This window comes from Sciurus vulgaris (genome assembly GCF_902686455.1).
Source record: "Sciurus vulgaris genome assembly, chromosome: 9".
In the NCBI taxonomy this organism is placed as follows: domain Eukaryota; kingdom Metazoa; phylum Chordata; class Mammalia; order Rodentia; family Sciuridae; genus Sciurus; species Sciurus vulgaris.
The window spans coordinates 144,833,638-144,856,390 of NC_136469.1; the positions used below are offsets into that span (position 1 = coordinate 144,833,638).

The 22,753-nt window shown below is 53.2% G+C and overlaps 1 protein-coding gene across 5 annotated transcripts in view; it reads left to right on the forward strand.

Annotated features, from left to right (window-relative positions):
• ZFYVE28 (zinc finger FYVE-type containing 28) overlaps positions 1 to 22,753 on the forward strand; it is a 114,372-nt gene that overhangs the window by 69,053 nt on the left and 22,566 nt on the right. For 4 of the 5 annotated variants that reach the window (XM_079154393.1, XM_079154394.1, XM_079154396.1 and 1 more), the window contains 4 exons: positions 243 to 332; positions 1,467 to 1,556; positions 7,567 to 7,668; positions 13,928 to 15,241. In XM_079154393.1, the coding sequence (XP_079010519.1) occupies positions 243 to 332; positions 1,467 to 1,556; positions 7,567 to 7,668; positions 13,928 to 15,241 (1,596 nt within the window). Of the gene's footprint in view, positions 1 to 242; positions 333 to 1,466; positions 1,557 to 7,566; positions 7,669 to 13,927; positions 15,242 to 18,108; positions 18,543 to 22,753 lie in introns of those variants that run through there. The other variant, XM_079154397.1, reaches the window with a different exon arrangement.

Genomic DNA, 22,753 nt, shown 5'->3' on the forward strand with positions numbered 1-22,753 from the left:
GTGGGCAGTAGAGGGGGCCAGTTATCGAGTGGCAGTGACACTTTCGAGGGCTCACGTGGGGAAGGGCTACGGGGCTGGAGGAGGCGCTGGGCTGGGCCTGCCCTGGTGGGAGCTTGGTCAAGGTGGGGGCTGTGTATTTTTGAAGCTGGTGGCATGGCCAATGTTGGGAGTTGGGTTTTAACTGAAGACCCCTTCGAGAGGCCAGGTGGCCCAGGGTTCCTGATGCCCTGCTGTGTTTGCAGCTATGTCTCAGCCATGGTGCCCGTGAAGTCCCCTAGGGAGTACTATGTGCAGCAGGAGGTCATCGTGCTCTTCTGTGAGACTGTGGAGAGGTGAGAATGGGCCCCTCCTGGCCCCTGCTCCGGGCCCAGGCAGAGGGCAACCCTGGGGGTCGCGCCGTGTCAGGGGAGGCCCAGCCTTCACTCCCCCACTGCATACTTCTCCTCACTGGTGGGCAAAGACCTACCCTCCCACACCTGGCTGACCCCAGGCCCCCTTTAATCTGGTCCCAGAGGGCAGGTGTTGCAGGCAAGGTCATGCGACAGGTTGAAAGCAGAAAGGCTAGTACCTGAGCTTCCTCCCTTCCCTGCCTCCTCTGCCTCCTCACTGAGGAGCCCTTGCCAGCTTCTGCTGCAGAACATGGTTTTGTGGTGAATCGGGACCTTTTTCAGTAATTCAAGGACCCATTTTCTGAATGGACTCCAGGGCCAAGGTTTCACTTCCTATATTTCTCTATTTCTCCAATTTGACTAGTGCTATGGTGTTAGCAAGTTTTTTTTTTTTTTTTTTTTTTTTTGGGGGGGGGGGTGCTGGGAATTGAACCCAGGGCCTTATGCATGCAAGGCAAGCACTCTACCAACTGAGCTGTATCCTCAGCCTGTTAGTAAGTTGTGAAATTGGCTAACATCATACTGTAACTCTGTTATTTTTAAAATGCTTTATTTTTTATTTGAGAGGTGCTTCAAATTGCCAGAAAATAAGATGACAGAAGCCATGAGGACAGTGGCGCTGGCATGCCGGGTGGGGACAATATGCTATGGCTGGGAGAGACAGTGGGCCCCATTGCTTCAGGGAAGTTCAGGTTTGGGACATTTTTGTCCCATGCTTGTTCTTGGCACGAGTCATCTCAGGTTCCTGTGAGTAAGACCTTTGCCTGGATGACACGTGTTCTGCTCTGCTGGACGTCAGAGCCTGTTCAGGGGTGCCCACCCCCTGCACTTTCCGTCTGTCCCTGGGGCAGAGGTGGGAGTGGGCAGATGGGCAGATCAGGCCTGAGCAGAAGCCTCCTTTCTGGGTCTTCCAGGGTGGGGCGGGGCCTTCTCCTCCAGCGTCAGCTCACTGCACTGTGAGAGTCCTGGTGGCACGGTCGGCCTCCCAACCCTTCAGCTGATGGAGGACACAGGAGAGGGCTGTGCACGCTGCCCTCCTCGTGGATGCCCCACTCACTGCCTCTCTTCCTCGGCCAGGGCCCTGGACTTCGGGTACCTGACCCAGGACATGATTGATGACTACGAGCCAGCCCTCATGTTCACCATCCCTCGACTGGCCATCGTGTGGTGAGTGCCCTGCTGCCTGGCAGACTGTCAAGTCCCGTGGCGCCAGGCCCTCTGGGTGTTGGTAATGGTCCCTCTGCCTCCTGCAGTGGCTGCTCAGCCACCTAGAGCTGTCACCAGGCTGGCCTGCTGTTCCCTCAGCAGCTGAGGAGCCAAGTGTCCTGAGCACCTCTCACCTTGTTGGTGAGGGAGGGATGAGCTATAGCCTAAGCAGTGCAAGGTGGCGAGCCCCATCACCTGACCCCGGGGAGGTGAGGTGGACAGCAGCAGATGCTCACAGCCCAGGGGAGGTGGACCTGACACAACCCCTAGGGCCCCCCAGGGCTGCACTTGGGAGCACAGTGACCCTGAGGGGGCTGTGGGAAGCAGGCTTTGCAGTGACAGGAGGCGAGCCCCTGGTTCTCACAGGGGATGTGACTGGTTGTGTCATAGTCTCTGGACTGGCAGGGAGGTGGGCCTGGTAGACCTGCTGGACCCCAGCTGCACTGACTGGTGGGGATACCCACTGGTCAGGGTGCATGTCGGGAGAGCCAGGAGCTCATGGCTGGCCTTTGGAGCCTGGTGGGGCTCAGGGACACCAAGGAAGCACCTGGGATTCTGGTCATGAAGCACCAGCCACTTGCTCAGAACTTCTGAGCTTCTGGGGGCTGAAGAGCCCCTGCACCACTGCTCACTCACACCCAGGCTTCAGATGGGGACACCCCTTCCCTTCCGTCAGAAGAAGGAGGGACAGACATGCCATGGAGATCTGCTGGGCTTGCAACCAGTGAGGTAGCCCAATGGGCACACAGGTGCAGAGCTGGGCACAGAGCAGGGGATGGGGAGTCCTGGGGAAAGATGCCTGTTGGAGACGTGGGTGTCAGTGATGTGGTCAGGGAGGGGGTGGTGAGCACAGAGGCCAGGTCAGTCCTGGCTCAGGCTGGGAGGTCCCACTGAGGGCCCAGGGTATCCTGGAACACCTGGTAGGGCAGAGGGCACACAGATTGCCCCTCTGGGCGGAAGAGGGGTACAGAGTGGGAGTGGTGTAGGGACAGGACATGGGCAGCAGGAGCAGGGTGCTGGGCATGAGTCCAGAATACCTGTTCAGGCCATCTGCTCACCTGCTCCTTAGGCGCCCTCTCAGGAAGGTCTCCAGAGTGGTCATTGAGTGTGGTCTGGACCTGGCAGCTTTTCCAGAATTCTCTAAGGCTCTCAGTGTCCCTGGCCCCCTTTTTCCTGCCGTCCTCCCTTTTCCCTCATAAAGTTGGCTCCTTTCACTAAGTCATTGAACCTGGCAGGCAGGGCTGGGGCATGTCACACCCGAGGGCAGCGCTGTAAGAGTCCCTTCCCAGGAAGAACGGGGAACTTCCCTTCACCTGAAGATGTCAAGCTGGAAGTCCAGTCAGATGTCCCTGGTGGCCAGTGTCAGGTGGCCTGGGGGACGTGTCCTTCGCGTGGGGCACAGTCCTGCCCTGGTGCACGGAGCCCCATGGGCCTCAAGATTCTGCTGCCCGGTTCTCTTTCTGGGAAAGCTTCTCTTGGTTGCCAGATCCATTCTGGTGAAAATGTTGAACCTTTGTCCTTCTCTCTCCTGTTTAAAAACCCAACCACCAGCGCCTTGGGGTTAGGGCCTTCCCTCTGCTGGCAGACGGGCCTGAGTCTTCTAGTTCTGCAGCTCTGGGGCTGGGTGCTGCCTTTGGGGAACATCAAGAGCCTCCTTGCTTGAAACCCTCGTGCGAGGGCCCTGGACTGCAGCATGCGTGCTCACTGCCCGCCCAGCACGGGACACGGTGTCGAGGGCCCTGGACTGCAGCATGTGTGCTCACTGCCCGCCCAGCACGGGACACGGTGTCAAGGGCCCTGGACTGCGGCATGCGTGCTCACTGCCCGCCCAACACGGGACATGGTGATGGTCAAGGGCTGACTTTCCTTGGAAAGCTGCAGAGCCAGCCAAATTAGCTGCCGTCCTGGGCTGTCTGTCCACAGGCGGCTGCACTGACCTCCCTTCTCTGTAGGCTGCCTACCTGACCAAGCAGGGCGGAGGCAGCCTGATCAAAACCCCCAGGAGGGCTGGGAGTGTGACTCAGTGTTCGAGTACTTGCCTTGCATGTGCAGGCCCTGGATTCAAACTCCTGGGGGCCCCAGCCTCTGCTAGGCAGCACACCAGTTTTAAAATAAACACCAGGTATCAAAAGATCCTCCAAGTGCTTTGTGCTTCTGGGTTTCAACCTGGAGTTTGCTGCCACATGTGTCCAACTCTTGATCAGCCTCCCTGTCGCTGGCCATCCCTAAGAACAAGTGACGGCAGGACACTGACCACTTCCTCTCTGACCAGCCTCATGGTTTGTCCTCCTGTGACTGGACAACAACCCAGCCAAGAGCCCTCTTCCTGGGGATAGAGCAAGGGCTAGGCCACTGTGGGCAGGAGCTTTGTTCTGGATGGTCCCCTCCTGGAGACCATCATGAAGTCCCTCAGGCCTCAAGCTGGAGGGAGGGCCTGCAAAGGAGCAGAGGGAATCCCCAGGAGACTGTGCATGCAGAGGGGGAATACAGGCATGTGGCTCAGGAAGTAGAAGTGGATGCAAGAGACTGGAGCCAGGGTGAGGCTCCCCTCCTTCATTCACTGCTGCAGTAGGGAAGCACAGTGGGCTTCTGCAGAATTTTTTACATTGATCTGACAGGGTGCAAACCATTGGTGAAAAGTGAAAGATCTAGTAAAATGGAAAGACATCCCATGTACATGGATTGGAAGACAATATAGTTGGGATGGCAATACTCCTCAAAATGATCTACAGATTTGATGCAGTCCCTATCAAAATCCCATTACCCCCCTTTTTTTGCATAAATGAAAAAGCTGTTCCTCAAATTCAGATGGACTTCAGTGGGTAAGTAGATAAGAATATCAAAAAAGAAAAACAAAGTGAGGCACTGGCTTTGGGATAGGTATGAAGATCAATGAAATAGAACTGAGAGACTAGAAATAAATGCGGAGATCTGTGGCCAGACAAACAGCCCAGTTAAAAAATGGGCGAAGTCAGGTGCGCCTGTAATCCCAGCTATCAGGAGGCTGAGGCTGGAGGATCACAAGTTGGAGGTCAGCCTCAGCAACTTAATGACCTGGATAGTAAGACCATTCACTGATGAAAGAACATTCTCCTGTTGGGACAACCGGACAGCCACATGCAAAGGACAAAAGTTGGACCATGTAGTAGCTAGATTCATGTGTCAGCTTGGCAAGGCTTCAGTACCCACTTAGTTGATCAAGTACCAGTCTGGATGTTGCTGTGAAGGCATTTTAAAAATGATATTAACAGTTAAATCAGTAGACTTTGAGTACGGACGATTATCCTCCTCACTGTGGTGGGCCTCATCCTGAAGCTGAAGGCCACAAGTGAAAATAGGAGACTGAAATCTCCTGAGTAAGAGCACATTCTGCCTTTAAATGGCCTGGGGACTTGAGCTGCAGCCTCAGCTCTTCTAAGTCTCCAGCCAGCCTGCTGACCTGCCCTGCAAATTTTGGACTTCCCAGGTTCTTCAACCTTGTGCACCAATTCCTTAAATTAAATGCCCCTCTCTCTGTCTTAGCTCTTCACTTCTGTGACCAAAATCCCTGACACAGAAAACTTAGAGAAGGAAAGTTTATTTTGTCTCATTGTTTCAGTGGATTCAGTCCATGGTCAGCCAGCTCCATTGGTCTGGGCCTGCGTGAGCCAGAACATCATGATAGAAGGGCATGGTGGAGGAAAGCTGCTCAGCTCATGGCAGCCAGGAAAGGAGGAGGGAGGGAGAGAGAGAGGGAGAGGGATGAAGGAAGGAGCCAGGGAGAAGATAAACCCTTCCAGGGAAAGCTCCCAGTGACCCACTTCCCAGGGGGATTAATCCACTGAGGTCAGAACCCTCACGATGGCTTTGCTTCACCCAAGCCCCATCGCTGAGACTTGGGGGACAGTCCAGTTCCAAACGACAATACACACACAATCTCCCCCTTCTGTCCCCTCCTCCCCTCCCTCCTTCCTCCCGCTCCCCCTTTCTCTCTCCCTGACTAATGCAGGGGTATGTCTTCATGTTCCCATATTTGATGGTGAATTGTTGCATTTAATACCAAAAGCACCAATAGCAAAATAAAAAATAAGTAAGTTGGATTTCATCAAAATTAACTTTTGTGTATCAAGGGATGTTATCACAAAAGTGGAAAGACAACCAAAAGGGTAAGAGGAAATATTTGAAAACCATGTATCCGATAAATATTTAGCATCCAGAATATATGAAGAACCCTATGACTCAATAATAAAGAGACAAACAGCCCATTAAAAAATGGGCAAAGTCAGGTGCGCCTGTAATCCCAGCTACTCAGGAGGCTGAGGCTGGAGGATCACAAGTTGGAGGTCAGCCTCAGCAACTTAATGAGACCCTGGGGGTGTAGCTGAGTGACCCCTGGGTTCAATCCCCAGTACCCACCCCATAGGGCAAAGACTTGAATAGACATTTCTCCAAAGAAGATAAACAAATAGCCAACAAGCACGTGAAAAGATGTTCAACATCTTTGTCATTAAGGAAGTGCAAATCAAAACCTCAGGTAGATACTACGTCACCCACTAAGGTGGCTGTGATATGAAAATCTGAAAGGAGGAGATGTGGAAAAGCAGAGATCTGCGCCTACTGTTGGCAGGAGTGTGAAATGGTGCAGCTGCTGGAAGAACTGTACACCCGACGTTCTGTCTCAGAGGACCACGCGACCTGTGTGGTAACCCTGGCTACCCTGCTAGGCGTGTACTCGGGAGATAGAGACACGCCCCGCTCACGCACAAGTGTTCATGGAAGCATCAATTGCAATAGCCAAAAGGTGGAGGCCACCTGGAGGTCGCGGGTGAATGTGAAGAAGTGGCACACGCTGGAGCATGGCTTGGCCACGGAGGACTCGGGGCGCCGACGCTGGGGCCTTGACACGGGGCGCGTGAGGGCAGCCAGACTTGAAAGGCCAGCCGCTGGTCATTCTGTGTGCGGGAAGGGTCCCAAACAGGTGATTTCCTAGAGGCAGAAGGTAGATTCAGGGTTGCCTGGGGCCGGGTGGGTGGAGGGGTGCTGAAGGATGTTCTCCTGGGGCCCTGAAAAGACATGAAGCTGGCGAGAGCTGGTGAGCGCAGCAGTGAAGTCTGGCCAGTGGGGCTGGGCCTGCTCTACTTCTGGGCATTCCCTCCCAGGCTCACCTGAGCTGGGTGGGCCTTCTATGAGCGCACCTGGGCTGCCCTGCTCCTCTTTGGCAGGCCTGCACTTGGCTGTGGCCTGTAGGCCTGTGAGGCTGCGTCCCCCAGCCCTGCGGGCAGCTTCAGTCATGGCGGCAGCTTCTTTGGATTGCTGGTGGAGGTACCTTGGAGCTGGGGAGGCTGCACAGTACCTGGGGGGCCTCAGCGGACAAATAGAAATGGGGCTGTCTGGAGGGGCCCTGAGCAAGCTGGCCTTAGCAGGCACTCAGCAAAGTGCCTGGGTGGGACGTGGGGAGAGCCCCGTCCTGGGACGGAGGGCCTGTGAGCACCATGGCCACTGGGCAAGAGGCCAGTTTCCTGGGGTGGAGGTGGTCAGGAGACAGGGCTTCTTCCTTTCTCGGAGGTGGCAAGGGGCGACTCACTTGGGACCTCAGTTCTCCAACTTGCTTTTGGGGTAGGCAGTTTGGGGCCTGATCCTTGTAAGCCTCCAGTTCTTCCACTTCCAAGGATGTAGGTTTTCCCAACTCTGACACTAATTTCTCTGATGGCAATGCTGATGTATGCATATTCTTTTGATTATTTTATGATTACTTCCATGAACACAAGCTAATCAACTTCAACGATGATAAAGTCTGGGTGATAATTTTCATTACCTTTTTCTAAACGTATTTAGGACCTGCTCACCAGGCCAACAGTGGGGCTGTGGCCGTGCTGAGCAGTGTTGTGCCAGCCACAGGGCCGCCATCTCCTTGCAGGTATTGAGGCTGGGGTCTGGGCTTGCCCAGGGACCCACAGGGCTAACCACACTGGCTTTTGTGTCTCAAATGCAGTGGCCTCGTGGTTTATGCAGATGGACCCCTGAATCTGGATCGCAAGGTGGAGGACATGTCGGAGCTGTTCCGTCCCTTTCACTCGTTGCTACGGAAAATAAGGTGGGACTGGGGGTGGGCAGGCAGAGTGGGAGGGCGGGAGCTGAGTCCAGTGCTTGGCCTTCCCAAGTCTCCTGGGTGGTATGTGGCCTTCTGGTAGTCAGAACCAGCTTGCTCTTGCCCCCACTGGGCCTCTCCAGCTGAGCAATGGGTGTAGAGCCTCACACTGCCCGCCTCATAGGCCCCAGGCGGCTCTTGGCTGATTCTCCTCTCCTGAGGCCTGACATTGCCTTCTGTCCAGTCCCTGGTGCTGACACACTGGTTTTGGTCTTTAGTTACTGGTTGCAAGGTTTGTGTTGCTGTGTTGGAGCCCTTTTGAAGCTGCATACCTTTCTGTTATGAGGACTGAGATCTCTGCCCAGCGGCCTCCCCAAGCTGACAGTGCCCAACAGTGACCTCCTGGAGAACTAGGAGTCATGAAGGCCATGGCCATGTGTCCTCTGAGGGCCTCCCTGGCCTGTGGCCTTGGGACACCGGGTGTTCCTCAAAGGGCCCCTGCTCCCTGGATGTGGGTGAGGCCAGTGGGCCCTGGGCCTTGCAACCCCCTCCCTGGGTCTGGCAGGATATCCAAAGCTCTAGAATCTGCCTAACACAGGATGGTCTCAGGCATAGCCAGCTAGGGAAGGTTTTTTGGAGACCTGGAGAGCACAGCACAGAACTGTGCTCCATGAGGATCTAGACAGTGAGACGTGCCTCTTGGGCATCCCAGTGTGATTGGGGTCTCGAGGTTGTGGGACCTTGGTCCAAGGTCCTTGGTGAGTCAGTGGGCTTGGGGTGGGAGGTGCTCAGTCTAGTTTGTTGTTCATGGTGGCTATTGACCACTTCCCTGCCACTCTGGGAAGAAGATGGCCCCTGGACTCAGAGGCTCAGGTCCTGCCCTCTCTGGGTGACTGTTTAGGAGACGAGACAACGTCCATGAGGTGAGATGATGGACGGCACAGGCCAGGAAGGAAAGGGCAGGGCCTCATTGGACTGGGTCCTCATATGAGGGACAGGGCTGGTGCTGGGGATGTGGGGTGGGGGGAGGAGTCGCGAGGCATGGTGTGGGAGAGACCACTTAGGTGATGGGAGGCTGCCTAGTGGTAGATTGCCTGCCTAGCACACACAGGGTCCTGGGTTTAGTTCCTGATTTAAAAAAAAATGAAAGATAAAAAGGGAAGAGATCTAAAGAGTGCAGGCATGACCAGCCATCTTCATCTTTTTTAAACCTGTGGGTGAGACTCCTGCTTTGGGACAGAGCAGTCTCTACAGACTGCCTCAGGCTGCAGAGGGCCAGCTCTCAGCTGCAGCAGTTAGAAAACATAAGCTGGGGAAAGCATTCCATAAAGGCCATTGGATGGCGCCAGCGAGGGTTGGATGAGCTGGGTTCTGGAGAGGTAGAGCTTTTCCAGAGAGAAGGTGAGCGGGCCTTCTTACCTGGCCCTACTTTTTTTTTAGTTCTAGATGGACACAATGCCTTTATTTTATTTATTTATTTTTATGTGGTGCTGAGGATCAAACCCAGGGCCTCACACATACTAGGCAAGCGCTCTTACACTGAGCTACAACCCCAGCCTCTGGCCCTTTTTTTCCAAGGAAGTATTTGATGATTCCAGGCAGGTGTTGGTAATTGTCCAAAGCTCAGTTTCCCAGGCACAGAATCTGTTACTAGGGAGAGAACCCAGTTGCAAGGGGCTGAGGAACATATGAGGAGACTACCTGCCAGGTTCTGGGGAGGCAAGCAATCTGGGCAGGAAGATCCCCAGCAGCCAGGGAGGTTTCCTGAAGTTCTGAGAAGCTTAGGAAACAAAAGCATGCCTCCAGAACACTACCAGCCTCCCCTTGAGACATTTGCCAGATTCTAAAGCTATGTGGGGCATGGGCTGGAGGCTGGAACTGGCAATGGATAGGTTTCCTGCAGCCTTTGGGGTCTGTGTGGACAGCAACCCGCCAAAGCTCAGCAGTAGTAATAGACCGAAGCTGTCACTAGACCCAGTCTGCTTGATATCTGAACATGATATGGTAATGGACCCTCATACCTAACAGGAAAGGGGCATTCCCTCAGATGGAAGAAAGCAGCAGCCTCTGTCACCCCTTGATTATTTTTATATACAGTGTTGATTATCTAATCCCAAATTGCTAAAAATGAAGTGGCAAGAAATTGTAACTGGTGGTCAAGAGAAGAGCTAGAAAATTGGTGCAGACTGAAGATGATCTGGATTTTAGAGTTTATATACAAGGACTTGAACACAGTTAGGATTGTATATTAAAGAAAATAGAAGAAAGGGAGAAAATTAGGAGGGTGGTGAATTTAGAGAATTGGAATCTATAAAAAAAAGAAACCAGCATTCTAGAGCTCTGAAAATTTCATAATCTGAAATAAGACCTGGTAGATGGGTTCAATAGCAGATGGAAGCAGCAGAACACAGAGGTGATGAACTTGAAGACGGCTCAGTAGAGGAGAGCCATAGTGAGCACAGAGGGAAAGAGGAAACAACAGCCCAACCCAGAACACAGCACAGGAGCCGGGTGTGACACCACTCAGGTGTAATGCAGCAGACAGACTCCCGGAGGAGGCAGAGAGAATGGGCAGAAGAAACGCCAAAGAAAGAGTGGACAGGAGTTTCCCCAAACTGATGAAAATCTACCTAAAGCTCAGGAGGTTAAGAAAATGCAAGCAAGATATGCACAAAAGTACTGGGTATATCACAGTAAAATTGAAGAACAAAATGTTAAAAGAAAGACAAGAGAAAAGGATATGCCACTTCGAAAGGAACAGAGAGACATTATCTTCTCAGAAAAGGAACAATAAATATAATGGGAGCGAGAGAATGCTATGAAATGATATGCATTTAAGTGCTGAAGAAAATGACTGCCAACCAGCCATTTATAACCAGAAAAAACATCCTTCAAAAATAGTGTGTTGGGGCCGGGGTTGTGGCTCCATGGTAGAGTGCTTGCCTCGCACATGTGAGGCACTGGGTTTGATTCTCAGCACCACATAAAAAATAAAAAATAAAGGTATTGTGTTCTTCTACAACTACAAATATTTTTTAAAATCAATGAATTATTCCAAAACATAAAACTGAAGGAATTTGTTGTTAGCAGCCTATATTAGAAAAACTAATTAGAGTTCCTCAGGAAAAAGAAAAGGTGATCTCAGGTAGAAATGTGAAACATACGAGAGCCTGAAGACCATGATGTGGAGTAACATAAATGAATGTTGATAGCATTAAATGCTATAAATCAGAAGACAAGATGGACTCTTTCAGATAAAATTTAAAATTTACTTAAATCAGCTAGAAAATAATAAGTTTATCACACCTGTCAAGAAAGCAAAAGAAGGCTGGGGTTGTGGCTCAGTGGTAGAGAACTCACCTAGCACGTGTGAGGCACTGGGTTCGAATCTCGGCACCACATATAAATAAATAAAAATAAAGGTCCTTCAACAACTAAAAATTTTTTAAAAAGAAAGCAGAGAGAAATAATAAAACAGATATCAATGAAGTAGAAAACAAGTATACAGTAGAGAAAATTAACAGAGCCAAAAAGTTGTTCTTTATAAAGATTAATAAAAATGATAAGTTCCTGGCAAGACTAGTTAAAAAAAAAATAGAGAAAACACAAATCACAAATAATAATGGAAAGGAGATATCACTACAGACATCAAAAAGACAGTAAGTGAGTACTGCGAACAACTTTATATCAATAAATTTGGCAATTCAAATGAAAAGGATAATTTCCTCAAAAATGAACCAATCAAGCTGACAGAAGAAACAGAAAATCTCTGCAGTCCCATGTATGTCCAGAAAATCAAATCCATTATTTGAAAACCCTCCTATACGTAGAATTCTCCAGAATAGAGAGTCTAGAAGCAGACCAGCATATGCACAGCTCCCTCACTTAGGACGATGTGGCATTGCACTGTGGGAGCAGTTGTCTTTTTTTCTAAGTGGGCTAAACAGTGTCCCCTGTCTCCTTGGTGAGTCATTTCCCTCAGGATTCCCTGATGTTGCTGTAGAGCTCGCCACTTCCAGGACTGCTAACTTGCCAATGGATTTCCATGTGAAGAAAAAATGCCTGGTTCACAGGTATCCCTTGGTATCTGGATCCCTAATGCAACTGCATGCAAAATCAGTTCCAGACACAGTGCAGATATAAATGTGGGCTGTAAAATAATGGAGCTTTTAGAGGAAAACAAGAAGAACATCTTTGTGGCCCCAGACTAAGCAAAGATTTCTTTCTTTCTTTTTTTTTTTTTTGCACTGAAGATTTAACCCAGGGGTACTTATCCATATCCCTAGACCTTTTTTTTAAATTTTATTTTAAGGCACTGTCTCACTAAGTTGCTTAAGGCCTTGCTTAGTTGCTGAGTCTGGTCTTAAACTTGCAATCTTCTTTCTTCAACCTCCTGAGCCATGGGATTATAGTCCTGTGCCACTGTGCCCTGCAGGCAAAGATTTCTTAAACAGGACCCAAAAATGCTAACCATAAATAAAAATGTGGCATTGCCTTTTTTAAAATTTAAAATCTTCAGTTTATCAAAAGATACCATGAAGAAGATGAAAAGACAAGTTACAGAGTTAAAGAATTTATCCAATAATAACTCAAATCCAAAATACATAAAGATCTTTGATCAATCAATTAGAAAGACAAACCAATAAAAATCGGTAAAATTCTTGAACAGGGACTTCTCACAGAGGAGATGTAAAGGATGGCATGTGTGTGAATAGCGCTCAGCATCGGTAGTCACCAGACTGGGGTCTGCAATAAGATGTATTATACACTCCAGAGAGGATCTACCAAAACTCTCAAGAGTTCCTGAGGCCTGAGGTCAGAGCTGTCAGCCCAGGCTGTGGGCGTGCTGTGGTCCCAGGTGCTCCACCAGCACTGTGGTCCAGGCGTCCCCCTCCTGTGTGGACCCTGGGGAGTACACATGCACGTTTCCCAGGAGAGGTGCTCAGCGGCAGCAGCCAGAACCCACCCAGTCAGGGAAGTAAACAGACATACAGACAGATAGGGATTTATTTACAGAGCAGAGACCTCAGAGCCCTGAGCATGTACTGCCCATGGACTGGGACGCAGCGAGGTGGGATGCAGCGAGGACCCAGTGTGCTAAGACCCTGGGTTCCATCCCTAGCACTGCTCTTAAAAAAGAAGAGCACGTCTGAGTGTCCACAGCAAGGTGCCTCACGGTGTGATCTTCCAGATCCACAGGGCACTGAAAGCATAACGCCCAGTTAAAGTGAATGTCCAACGAACAATAAAAACTTTAGTGTAATTATGAAGGGTTTTTAGTGTAAGTCTACCCAAAACACCCCTTCATACTTACACTTGAAAGCATATGTTGTCCGTTGGACATTCACTTTAACTGGCTTCCTGTATTTTGTTTGATGATTCATCATGAACCTCAGCAAGCCAGTCCTGCCACCAGGGGTGTCTGCTGTGGCCCCCATTTCTCCAGAGTGGAAATAGGTGAGCCCCCTCTGCGTGCAGTTGGAGGTGGCACTGTGGGGGTGGCTGTGGGGACCTAGGGGCCTGGCTGGTGTCTCACTGCTGGTCTGAGCGTCCTTCTCGTCAGTCAACCTGGCAGGCTGCACAGTTCTGAGCACTGTCCGTGGCCTTCTTGTCCATGGGGCTCACCTCAGATGTGGCCTGAATTCTCTGGCAGGAAGCGACGCCCACCAGCCTGCAGGCCCTGCCCCAGTCTCCCCCTTTATTGCCGCCAGGTTGACTGCAGCTGCGGGTACCAGCATCAGTGTTCCTTCCGCCTGGAAGCCTTCCGGGCTTGAGTGGTGCATTTCCCTCCGTTGATCTTGTCATGACTGCAATCCAGTCGCTGCACAGAGTTGTTCATTATCTGCTTCACATACCTGGAGGGGACCCCACGAGGGCCGGGACCATACCCACCTCTCCCTGCCTACCTCAGTGCCCACTGCCTGGCACGTGGCTGGAGCTGGGTAACATTTGTTGAACAAGAGTGTGACATATAAGCCAACATGTTTTTTTCACTCCTTGAAGTTTTTATTAAAGCAGTCAGCACATTCCCAAGAATCAGGGCTTTCCTGTTGCCATCAAGAGGTGTCAGAGTCTCGTGTTTAAGAAACCATCCTTGAACCAGAGTGGGTGCTCCTGGCCTGCGGCATGGAGCAGAGCCCGGGGATGGGTTCCCTGGGGTGCCTCTGGAATCCATGCAGACCTTGGCTGCCTGGCTCCGGTGAGGCGCAGGGCCCGCAGCAGGGGCGTCTGGAGCTGGCCTCACGCTGCTTTCTTCTCGCCCCAGGGACTTGCTGCAGGCGCTGACAGAGGAGGAGCTGCACACACTGGAGCGGAGCCTCTGCGTCTGCCAGGACGTGGAGCTCCCCATCCGGGCAGACGTCCAGCCGCCCACTGCAATGGCACCCGCCTTTCCCACGTCTCTTCCCCCCGAGGAACCGCTCTCAGCCAAGGCCACGGACCCAGAGGCGGAGCTGGCCTGCTCCATGCAGTACGACGACCAGGAGCTGGAGGAGCTCAGCCGCATGGTCCACCGGGCCGGGGACGAGATGTCGTCTCTGCTGTCACCACCCAGCACCTGCCAGTCCCCTGCACACAGGCCGGGGGCAGAGGGCAGCCCCCTAGGGGAGGCCTCTCCAGTCCGGGCACGGCTCAAGTCGGCCAGCGATGAGGAGGAGCGGGTGTTCTTCATGGACGATGTGGACGTGGCTGAGGCCCCCGCCAGGCCAGAGTTGCCAGGTGGCCCATTTGGGTGGGTGGGTGGTGCTGGGACAGGCCCCCAGGAGAGAGAGCAGGGCGGGCAGAGCGTGGAGGAGGGCGTGCGCAAGCTTGCTGTGGTGAAGGAGGAGGACTGGAGCAATAACAACCAGGAGGACCCATGGCGGCCAGCCGCCCTGCCAGGCTCTACCTCCTGCAGCTGCCTGGACTCACAGCGGTACCTGGATGGCTGGGATGCCAGTGCAGAAGATGCCGAGACGGCCGAGATGATCGCCTGCCGGACAGGGGGCATGAAGCTCTCGGCCACTGTCATCTTCAACCCCAAGTCACCCTCCTCCCTGGACTCTGCAGTGACTGCCCAGGAAGTTTCAGGCCACGGCCTTTCCTCACTGGAGTCAGGGGCCCAGGGGGCCGGGGACAGCTCCCACAAACTCAGTGCTGCGGCCACCAACTGCCTCCTCCATTCCTGCGTGTGCTGTGGGACCTGCGGGGACGGCCGGGAGGACGCAGTGGAGCACCTGCGGGAGAAGTGTAGCCCAGGAAGTGTCCTCAGCACCTCCTACCCTGCCACAGGCCTAGCCAAGGCCAGTGACAAGGGCCCTGAGAGACTGGACGGGGCCCGGCCTGCCCCTGAAGCCACTCTGCTCACAGAAGATGCCTCTGACAGGCAGGAGGCCAAAGCCTCTGCTTTCAGCAAGTGCCTGGCGCACACCTCAGGTCCCCAGGAGGACTCGCCAATCAGGCTGCCCACAGAGGGTGAGGTGGCAGGCCAGCAGGAGACTGAGACCAGAGAGCAGGATCCTGGGAAGCCCTCTGTGCCCGGGAGGGAGAGTCCACCTGCAGATGGGACCCAAGTGCAACCCCAGTACCCTCCAGGCTCCAGGTAAGGGCTGGCTCTGCTCTAGGACCAGACATGTCCTCTGCATTGGGAGCACGGCATGCTGCCGGCTTGTCAGAGCCTCAAGTATTTCCCACCAGAACCTGGAGGCCGTTGGTAGGAGCTGGTCCAGGTCCAGGCGTGTGGCTGTGTGAGGGGTAGGGAGTAGCTGGCCCTGGAGGTACTGACAGGTGGTTAGAAGCAGCCAGGGATGATCCCCCAGGCCTGACGCTGATGTTCCAGGTGTCTTTCAGGTGATGTGGGCACAGTGCCAAGCCCCGGGTCTACCCTCTCTTGCCACCATGGCCCATCTCCACCCTGGTATGATGCAGGAGCGGGTGGACTGGGCAGTGGTCAGCACTGGGACACTTATGCTTTGCCCATTGCCATTGACTGTGCCTGGGTACACTGTCCACCTCCCTTTGCTCACCAAGTGGCAACATTCCCAGGGCCCAGCCTTCCTGGGCTTTGTCTTCCACTCCCCATGGAGGGGGAGGTTGGGCTCTCCCCTCTCCCTGCAGGGGCAGGAGGCTGGGTGCTGCTGGGGTGGGCTGGGGTCTGCAGGATCCTGGCAGTGTGCACTTACTTAGACCCGAGTCTGCTCTTCCCTGGCGCCTCTCCAGGTCTGTGCTGAACAAGGCAGATTCTAGAACTTCACTGGGCAAGGCCACCCGCTTCTCCCAGTTCTGGGGTAGAAGGGAGACCGAGGTGTGGGCCCAGGGATGGTTCACGCACGGCGTGCTGTCCTCGGTATAAGAGGCCGTCTTACCAGGACCCTGCCTCATGGGGACCCACCAGTAAAGCCAGCAGCAGAAGACAAGGAGAGAAGAGGCACCACCTGGAGGCCAGGAGGACAGCAGAGGGCCAGCTGCAGGATGGGGCCAGGCGAGGCCAGGGCAGGGAGCAGTCTTGTGTGACAGACAGCGAGCGGGTCTGGGGGAGGGGTCCCCATGTTGCGGGAAGCAGACTGGCTAAGAAGCAGCAAGCAGCACTGGGAGAGTACTTTATGCCCAGGGCCTAGAGGAAAATAAAAACTCCAAATTCTGAGCCCTGAGCCACAGTTTCTCACAATATTCACAGGTTATTTGATGTCATCTTAGACCCATCCTATCATTGGGGATTATTCCTCTTTTTAAAAGAAAATTCCTCATCTACGCGGCTGAAGGCCCGTGCAGGGTCTCTACATAGAACTGCTCACAGAACACACAAGAAAGAGTGGCTCTGTTCACAGGCATCTGTTACATTTCAGGAGGAAGCGGTCACTGACAATGCAGAAGGTAGGGGCCACGGTGAACGAGGCTTCCTGGAGAAAGTCTGGGAGGAGAGGGCACTGACCCTTCCCCAGGCACTGGTCTCTCACCACAGTGCTTTTGTAATCTCATTTCATAACCAGGTCTGGTTTTGCCATCACACCCACACCAGGGGAGGGGTTTGGGGCCCAGGCGGATGTGTCTTCTTCCTGTACCTCACCTTCCCTGGCTGCACACAGTGCTGTCCCCATGCCATGTGTACAGAGCTGACCAGGATCCTGTGTCTGCCAGCAACCAGGCCTCGGCCCCGCTGCACAGTCCTTCCCTCTGCCACTGCCGTGGGGCTAGCCTGGGTCCTGGGCAGCAGTAGCTGCTTCCACATAGCCCCAGCCCCTGGAAACCTCTGGTCTGCTCCCTGCCTCTGCAGATTGCCCTTCTGGGCATCATTGGTGGAGTCACGATGGTGTCAAGGTTCACCCATGTTGCAACCTAAACCAAGGGCTCTTTTTCCTGGCTGAGCAGTGTCCACTGCTGGGATGGCCACCTTCACTTACCTGCTCATGGTACAGGGTGTGCCTTTTCCACTTTCCACTGTGAGTGGTACTAACCTGAGAATTTGTGCACAAGTTTCTTGTGGATGTCTTTGCTCCTTGGGTATCTAGGGGTGGAACTGTCCAACTGCTTTCCAAAGTCGCTGTGGTTTAGTTTCTCCATGTCCTTGCCAACACTTGTTACTGTCTGTGTTTAAGGATTTTTTTTTTTTTGGGGCCTTAGGCCATGACCTATTAGATTATATAATCACCCGATTGCTTTAAAGTCACTTGGAATTACCCCTGTCTTAGTGGGTATGCCACTGATTTCACTCACAGCAGGTGAACTTCATGTTCCCTTAAATATGTCTGTATATGCTTATTTCTTTTTTGGGGGGGTTTCCTGGGCTCAAGCCCAGGACCTTATTCATACTAGGCAAGCACTTTGCTAGCCAGCTACACCCCAGCCCTTTATATATTTTTTATCTTGAGATAGGGTCTCACTAAGTTGCTGAGGCTGGCCTTAAACTTGCAATCTACCAGCGTCGGCCTCCCAAGTAGCTGGGGTTACAGGTGTGTAACCAGCTTAGGTTGCCACTTATATCGAATTCAATTTTATAATTATGTAAAATATTTGTGTGGCCCTCAGACAAATCTCTGAAGTAAGGTATACCAAGAGAAGTCTGTCTGAGGGGACTTTATTCTCCCATGCTCCTAACAGTTTTAAGACCTTGTAGTTTATTTTTCAGTACAGTGAAAGGTGAGGCAGATGCAGACAGGCACGCATGCTCCTGCTCTTTGGCAAAGGGCCTCCCACTCCCAACGCTTACACCTGTGCCTGGCCTCCCAGTTCACTCTCCATGCCACTTCTGGACAAGTCCTGCTTTCCTTCATAGGGACAGGCCCCCAGGTGGCAGGGCCAGGGTATACTCACTTGGGCCTGGTGTCCACTGTGGGCTGTGTCCAGACTTTCACTCAGCAGTAGTGGAAGGGCCACAAGAAGGCATGGTGCTACATCTTCTCCTGGTTCTAAAAGGCCTTTTTGAGGGGCGACCAATCAAGTGGGACATTTGATTTCACGGCTTCTCCCCAGGTGAGTGAATTGCTCTTTCGCATGGTTGAATTAAAGCCATGGAAGAGGAGGACTTTTGGTTTTGGACTGTCCTTTGCTGTTTGTCTGGGTGACAGCTAGTGGACACCTCCACTAGACTCTGCTCGCCTGTGGCTGCATGCTTCCACATCCCAGCCCATTCAGCTCAGCACACATCCAGAAGCTCTACCCCAGAAAGGGGAGAAGACCCACAGCTGGCTCAGGAGGAGTCCTGCCTTCCTGAAGCATTTCCAGAGGCACAGAGGGTCCAAGGACGAAGCACAGGGAAGGTGGCCAGGTGGTCAGGACAACCCTGCCTTTGGCTCAGGGCCTTGGTCAGCAGGGCCCAGGGCCCAGCACCATGTTGGAGGTGGCCACAGCTGCAGGTCACACCTGTGGCGTCCATGGCAGGACTGCAGGGGTCATCCCCTCACTCACTGGCCTGTGCTCACCCCACACAGAGCTGACAAGCAAGAAGACCTGAGCAGCCAGCTGCGTGTAGACAGAGGCCACTGAAAGGCAAGCAGTGAGCTGTGGGCCGGGCCATGGGGCTGGCTGGTGCAGCCCCATCTCGCAGCTGCCTCAGCTCCATGCCTGGAAGATGCTGATCACCTCTGCCTCTGCTTGCATCTTGGTCTGTCCCACTGTGGTCTGGATTTGACTGAGACTTGCTTGTCCAGCACATGCCTCTGCAGCCCCTGAGGTGTGGCAGGAAGGCTGGGATGGGGGCAGCAGATAGGACCTGCGCTCACAGGCTTCTGGTGCTATGTGTGAGTGAGCCTGGCCTTCGTGTGCTACCTGTGAAGGAGACACACAGAGCTATGGCTCCAGACCTACCTGCAACGCCAAATGCCCTGGACCCCAGCATCGTGGGTTCTGGTCAGGTAGAAGATGGTGTCCAGGTGGAAGACCAGGACTGTCCAGCCAGGGGGACAAACACAGCCAGGAGATGGACCTGCTTGAGTCTGGGAGTGAGGGCCCAGACAGGAGAAGCCCCTCTCTGGGGTGTTCCCCATAGCCTATGCTGTCCCCCAGTGCTGTGGCAGAGTGGTAGGACATGCCTCATGGACACTGCTGCACTGGCCCTGCTGACAGGATGTCCTTCACCTCTCTGCTCCCTCCAGCTTCTTCCCTACCTCATCAGTGGTCACAGATTAACCTGTTTTGGAAACACTGACGTGTTTTTGAAAACCGATCCCCCCATGTAGCCTCACTGCATTGATCCAGAGCATTCCCGAAGCCAGCTCTGTCCGTTCCTTGTTAGATAACTCATGCTACCTCCTGCCCTCCACGTGGACATGCAGAACTCTGTGCTATCAAGATAACACTGGCTCCCTCTTTCTTTCTTTTTTTTTTTTTTTTACCATAAATGTGGTCCTGGAGTTCATTGTAGAAACTATGGAAAATATAAAAAGGAAATAAAAAAATTATCCCATCTTACAAGCAAGTTGGTTTTATTTATTTATTTTTTCACTGAAAATTATGTTTTGATGATTCCTTCACAAAGTTTTTTGAAAATACAACTGCAATAGACTGTTACTAGGTCCGGAAGTACATGCTGATTTATTCTGGTTGCCACCTTTTCTTCTGTGTTATGTTGGCCTGTGAGTGATTGATTTCTTGAGAACCCACCACAGCAGGGTGTGGAACTTTCCAGAAGATTACTGATCCCACTGTAGTGGTTTGTGCCCGGGGCCAACACTGACCACATTGTTTCCGAGCTTGATGGGCCAGAAGTGAGACCTCTGGTATTGGATTTGCTCTCCTCTGGTTACTGGTGACCTGGGCACTTGTGCTTTCTGCCGCTCTTCAGGAGTGACTGCCCGCCTCCCTTGCCTGCCTTCGGCTGGGCTTCTGCGTTTTCTTACTGAACTTCAGGCCTCGCTCTGCTGTGTTGCAGGGAACAGCTTCCTCCAGTCTGTTTTGTGCGGAGCTGGGTATTGAACTCCGGGCCTTGCCTGAGCCGGGTGAGCGCTCGACCACTGAGCCACATCCCAGCCCCTTCCTTCAGCCTGTTCCGTGGTTCCGTTGTTGATGTGTCTGGATTCACAAAACATCTCTAGTTCTGTTCTGTCTAATGGAGTTGGCAAAGTTTCCGGCAGCAGCGCTGTCCTGCCTGCCCTTCCTCTGTCCACTGGGCAGGGTTGTGCTGCATTGCCCGGGCCTCTCTGCGGTTTCCTTTCCCCACCGTCTACCACCCTGACGTCTGGCTGAGGCGAGGCTCAGGCCACATTCAAAGCCTGGGCTGCCTGTCCTTGAGGGTGTCTGAGCGGCGCCTTGTGGCTGGTGGCCTGGCAGCATCCCGACACTGGGCTCTGGTGTTCTGGGTGGGATCACAGCAGTCTCACAGGCTGTCCTTGGCTTAGGACAGAGGCTGAGTCTCTGGTGATGTGCTCCAGCTGCACATCAGCTTGATCCTTGTCCTGGAGCCTGGAGGCGGGCATGGTCCACATCAGGGGTGTCTGCTGTGGAGCAGTTGCTGGGCTTCCTGGGCTCTGGGGTGCTCAGTGGAGGGCATGCCCTCTGCACCTCGTACCAACATGGGGCAGGTGGGGACAGGTAGGCGGTGCCCTCGGACGGGCCTGCATAGTGGGTCAGTGAGAGTCCGCAGCCTTGTGGCATCTGGAGGAGGCAAGGGGCATGGCATGAGGAGGGCTCCGTTGGTTACACACCCTCCTTCCCGCAGTCACTGCTCCGCAGGACCTCTGGTTGCCTGCTACCCTTGCTGTTGTCACCGGACCCCTCGCCTGTCACCCCTCGCCTCCGTCCTTGGGATCTTTCCTCGCCATCTTCCTATCATCAGTTTTCCTGGGTTTCTGTTAACAGTGCCAGACTTCACTGTCGCCTGGACTCAGTTTGCTGTCCCTACCCGCCAGAGCCAGGTGGCAGTGAGTGCTGTCTCCATTACAGGTGGGGGGGTCTGCTCTAGCTCGAGCTTTTGATTCTATTCCTGGGGGCACCTTGCCGTCCATCCTGTGACCCTGAGTTACTCTGCCCTCTTGTAGGGTAAGGACCTTGGCTTAGTCACCTGGGGTGCCCTGGTCACTGCAGAGAAGAGCCTGCAGCCAGTCCTGTTGAGGGCACTGGGGGCCCCAGTGGTCAGTCCCAAGCTGTACCTTCAGAGGTAAGAAGAGGCAAGTCCAGACTCAGGAGCAGTGAGGACAGTACTTCCTGACCAGCTGACCACACAATGACCTGGAGCACTGGGGAGCCATTTCTGGCCTCACCTGGCTCCCTTGTCCCCTCTGGCTGGGTTCTCCGAGGACAAAAGCCACCTCCAGGTAGGAGAGCTGCTGGGGTCCAACTCTGAAGTGGAATGACTGGGAGACAGTCTGAAACTTGGGCAACCTGGCCTTGCCCCCAAGGCCATGGGACCCAGGGTAACAGGTCCTGCCCCTCACTCACTCCCATGAGGCAGTACACACTGAGCCATCTGGGGCCAGGCGCCGGGTGCCAGCCTGGCTGTTACAGTCAGTCTCCAGCCAAAAGGAGAGCCAAGGCCACCAGCCACATGCCCCTGGAAGGACAAACAAGAACGAGTGATTTAGAACTTAAAAATAGAGGTCTTGGAGTGCATCAGGCTCCTGAGAAAGAGATGAGGCATAATGACAGTCACAAAGTCAACCATTGACGCGACAGGTTTTGGAGGCTGACACAGGGTGAGGTGCGATGATAGTCTGAGGTGCTGAGCACAGGCTGGTGGGGAGGGCTCAAGGCCCTCCCTGAGCTCTTCACTGACATGAGCCACACAACCTCAGCAAGCACAGTGACCCTCAAGTCCTGGAACCCCACCAGGGTTGGTGCCAATCCTGTGTGGCCCTGAGGGGAGCATGGCATATAGGAGGCGCCCAGGTGAGGGGGGTCCTGCCAGGGGTGCCACCCTTGTAGCTGATTGGCCTCCTGCTGAGTCACAGCCCATGTGGGCAGTGGTGAGCACAGTGTCGTGACCAGCCCTTGAGATCTCACCCTGTGCTGACCTTACAGGCACCCTTGCCCGTGACTCTCACCCTTCCCTCCAACCTGCCCTCAGCTCCCAGGTCTCTACTTCATCCTGACCTGCTCCTTCTGCTGTTGCCTCTTCCTCCTGGAAGAAATTAGAATCAGTTCCTAAGATGGAGAGTGCCAGGTGGTGCAGCTCCCTTAGGGAGAGCAGTCAGGGGAGGTGCCCAGGTGGTGGCATTTGCCAAGGCCTGGACGACAGAAGGGAGAACACAGGACAAGTCTGCCTTGGTCCTGGATGGTCAGTCTCTACTGCTGAGTGAGATGTGAGCTGCAGAGTTCTCATAGATGCGCTTTGCCTTCTAGATAAAAAGGAGATTTCTCTTCTCTTCCTAGTGTGCTGATGATTTTTATCAAGAATAGACATGGAATTTTCTCAAATGCTTTTTCTGCATCTTTTGGGACAGTCATAGTTTTTCTGTTTTAGTCTGTTAATGCAATAAATCCTGTTGATTGATATTCAGACATTGAGCCAACCTTGCATTCCTAAAGTGAGCCATACTTGGTCATGAGGTATCCTTTTAAATAGTGTTGGCTTTGACTTGTTAAAATTTTTTAAGAGTTTCATATCTGTTTGTGAGGAATGCTGGTCTGTGACTGTCTTTTCTTATAATGCTCTTTTCAGGCTTGGCTAGCAGGGTGATGCCGG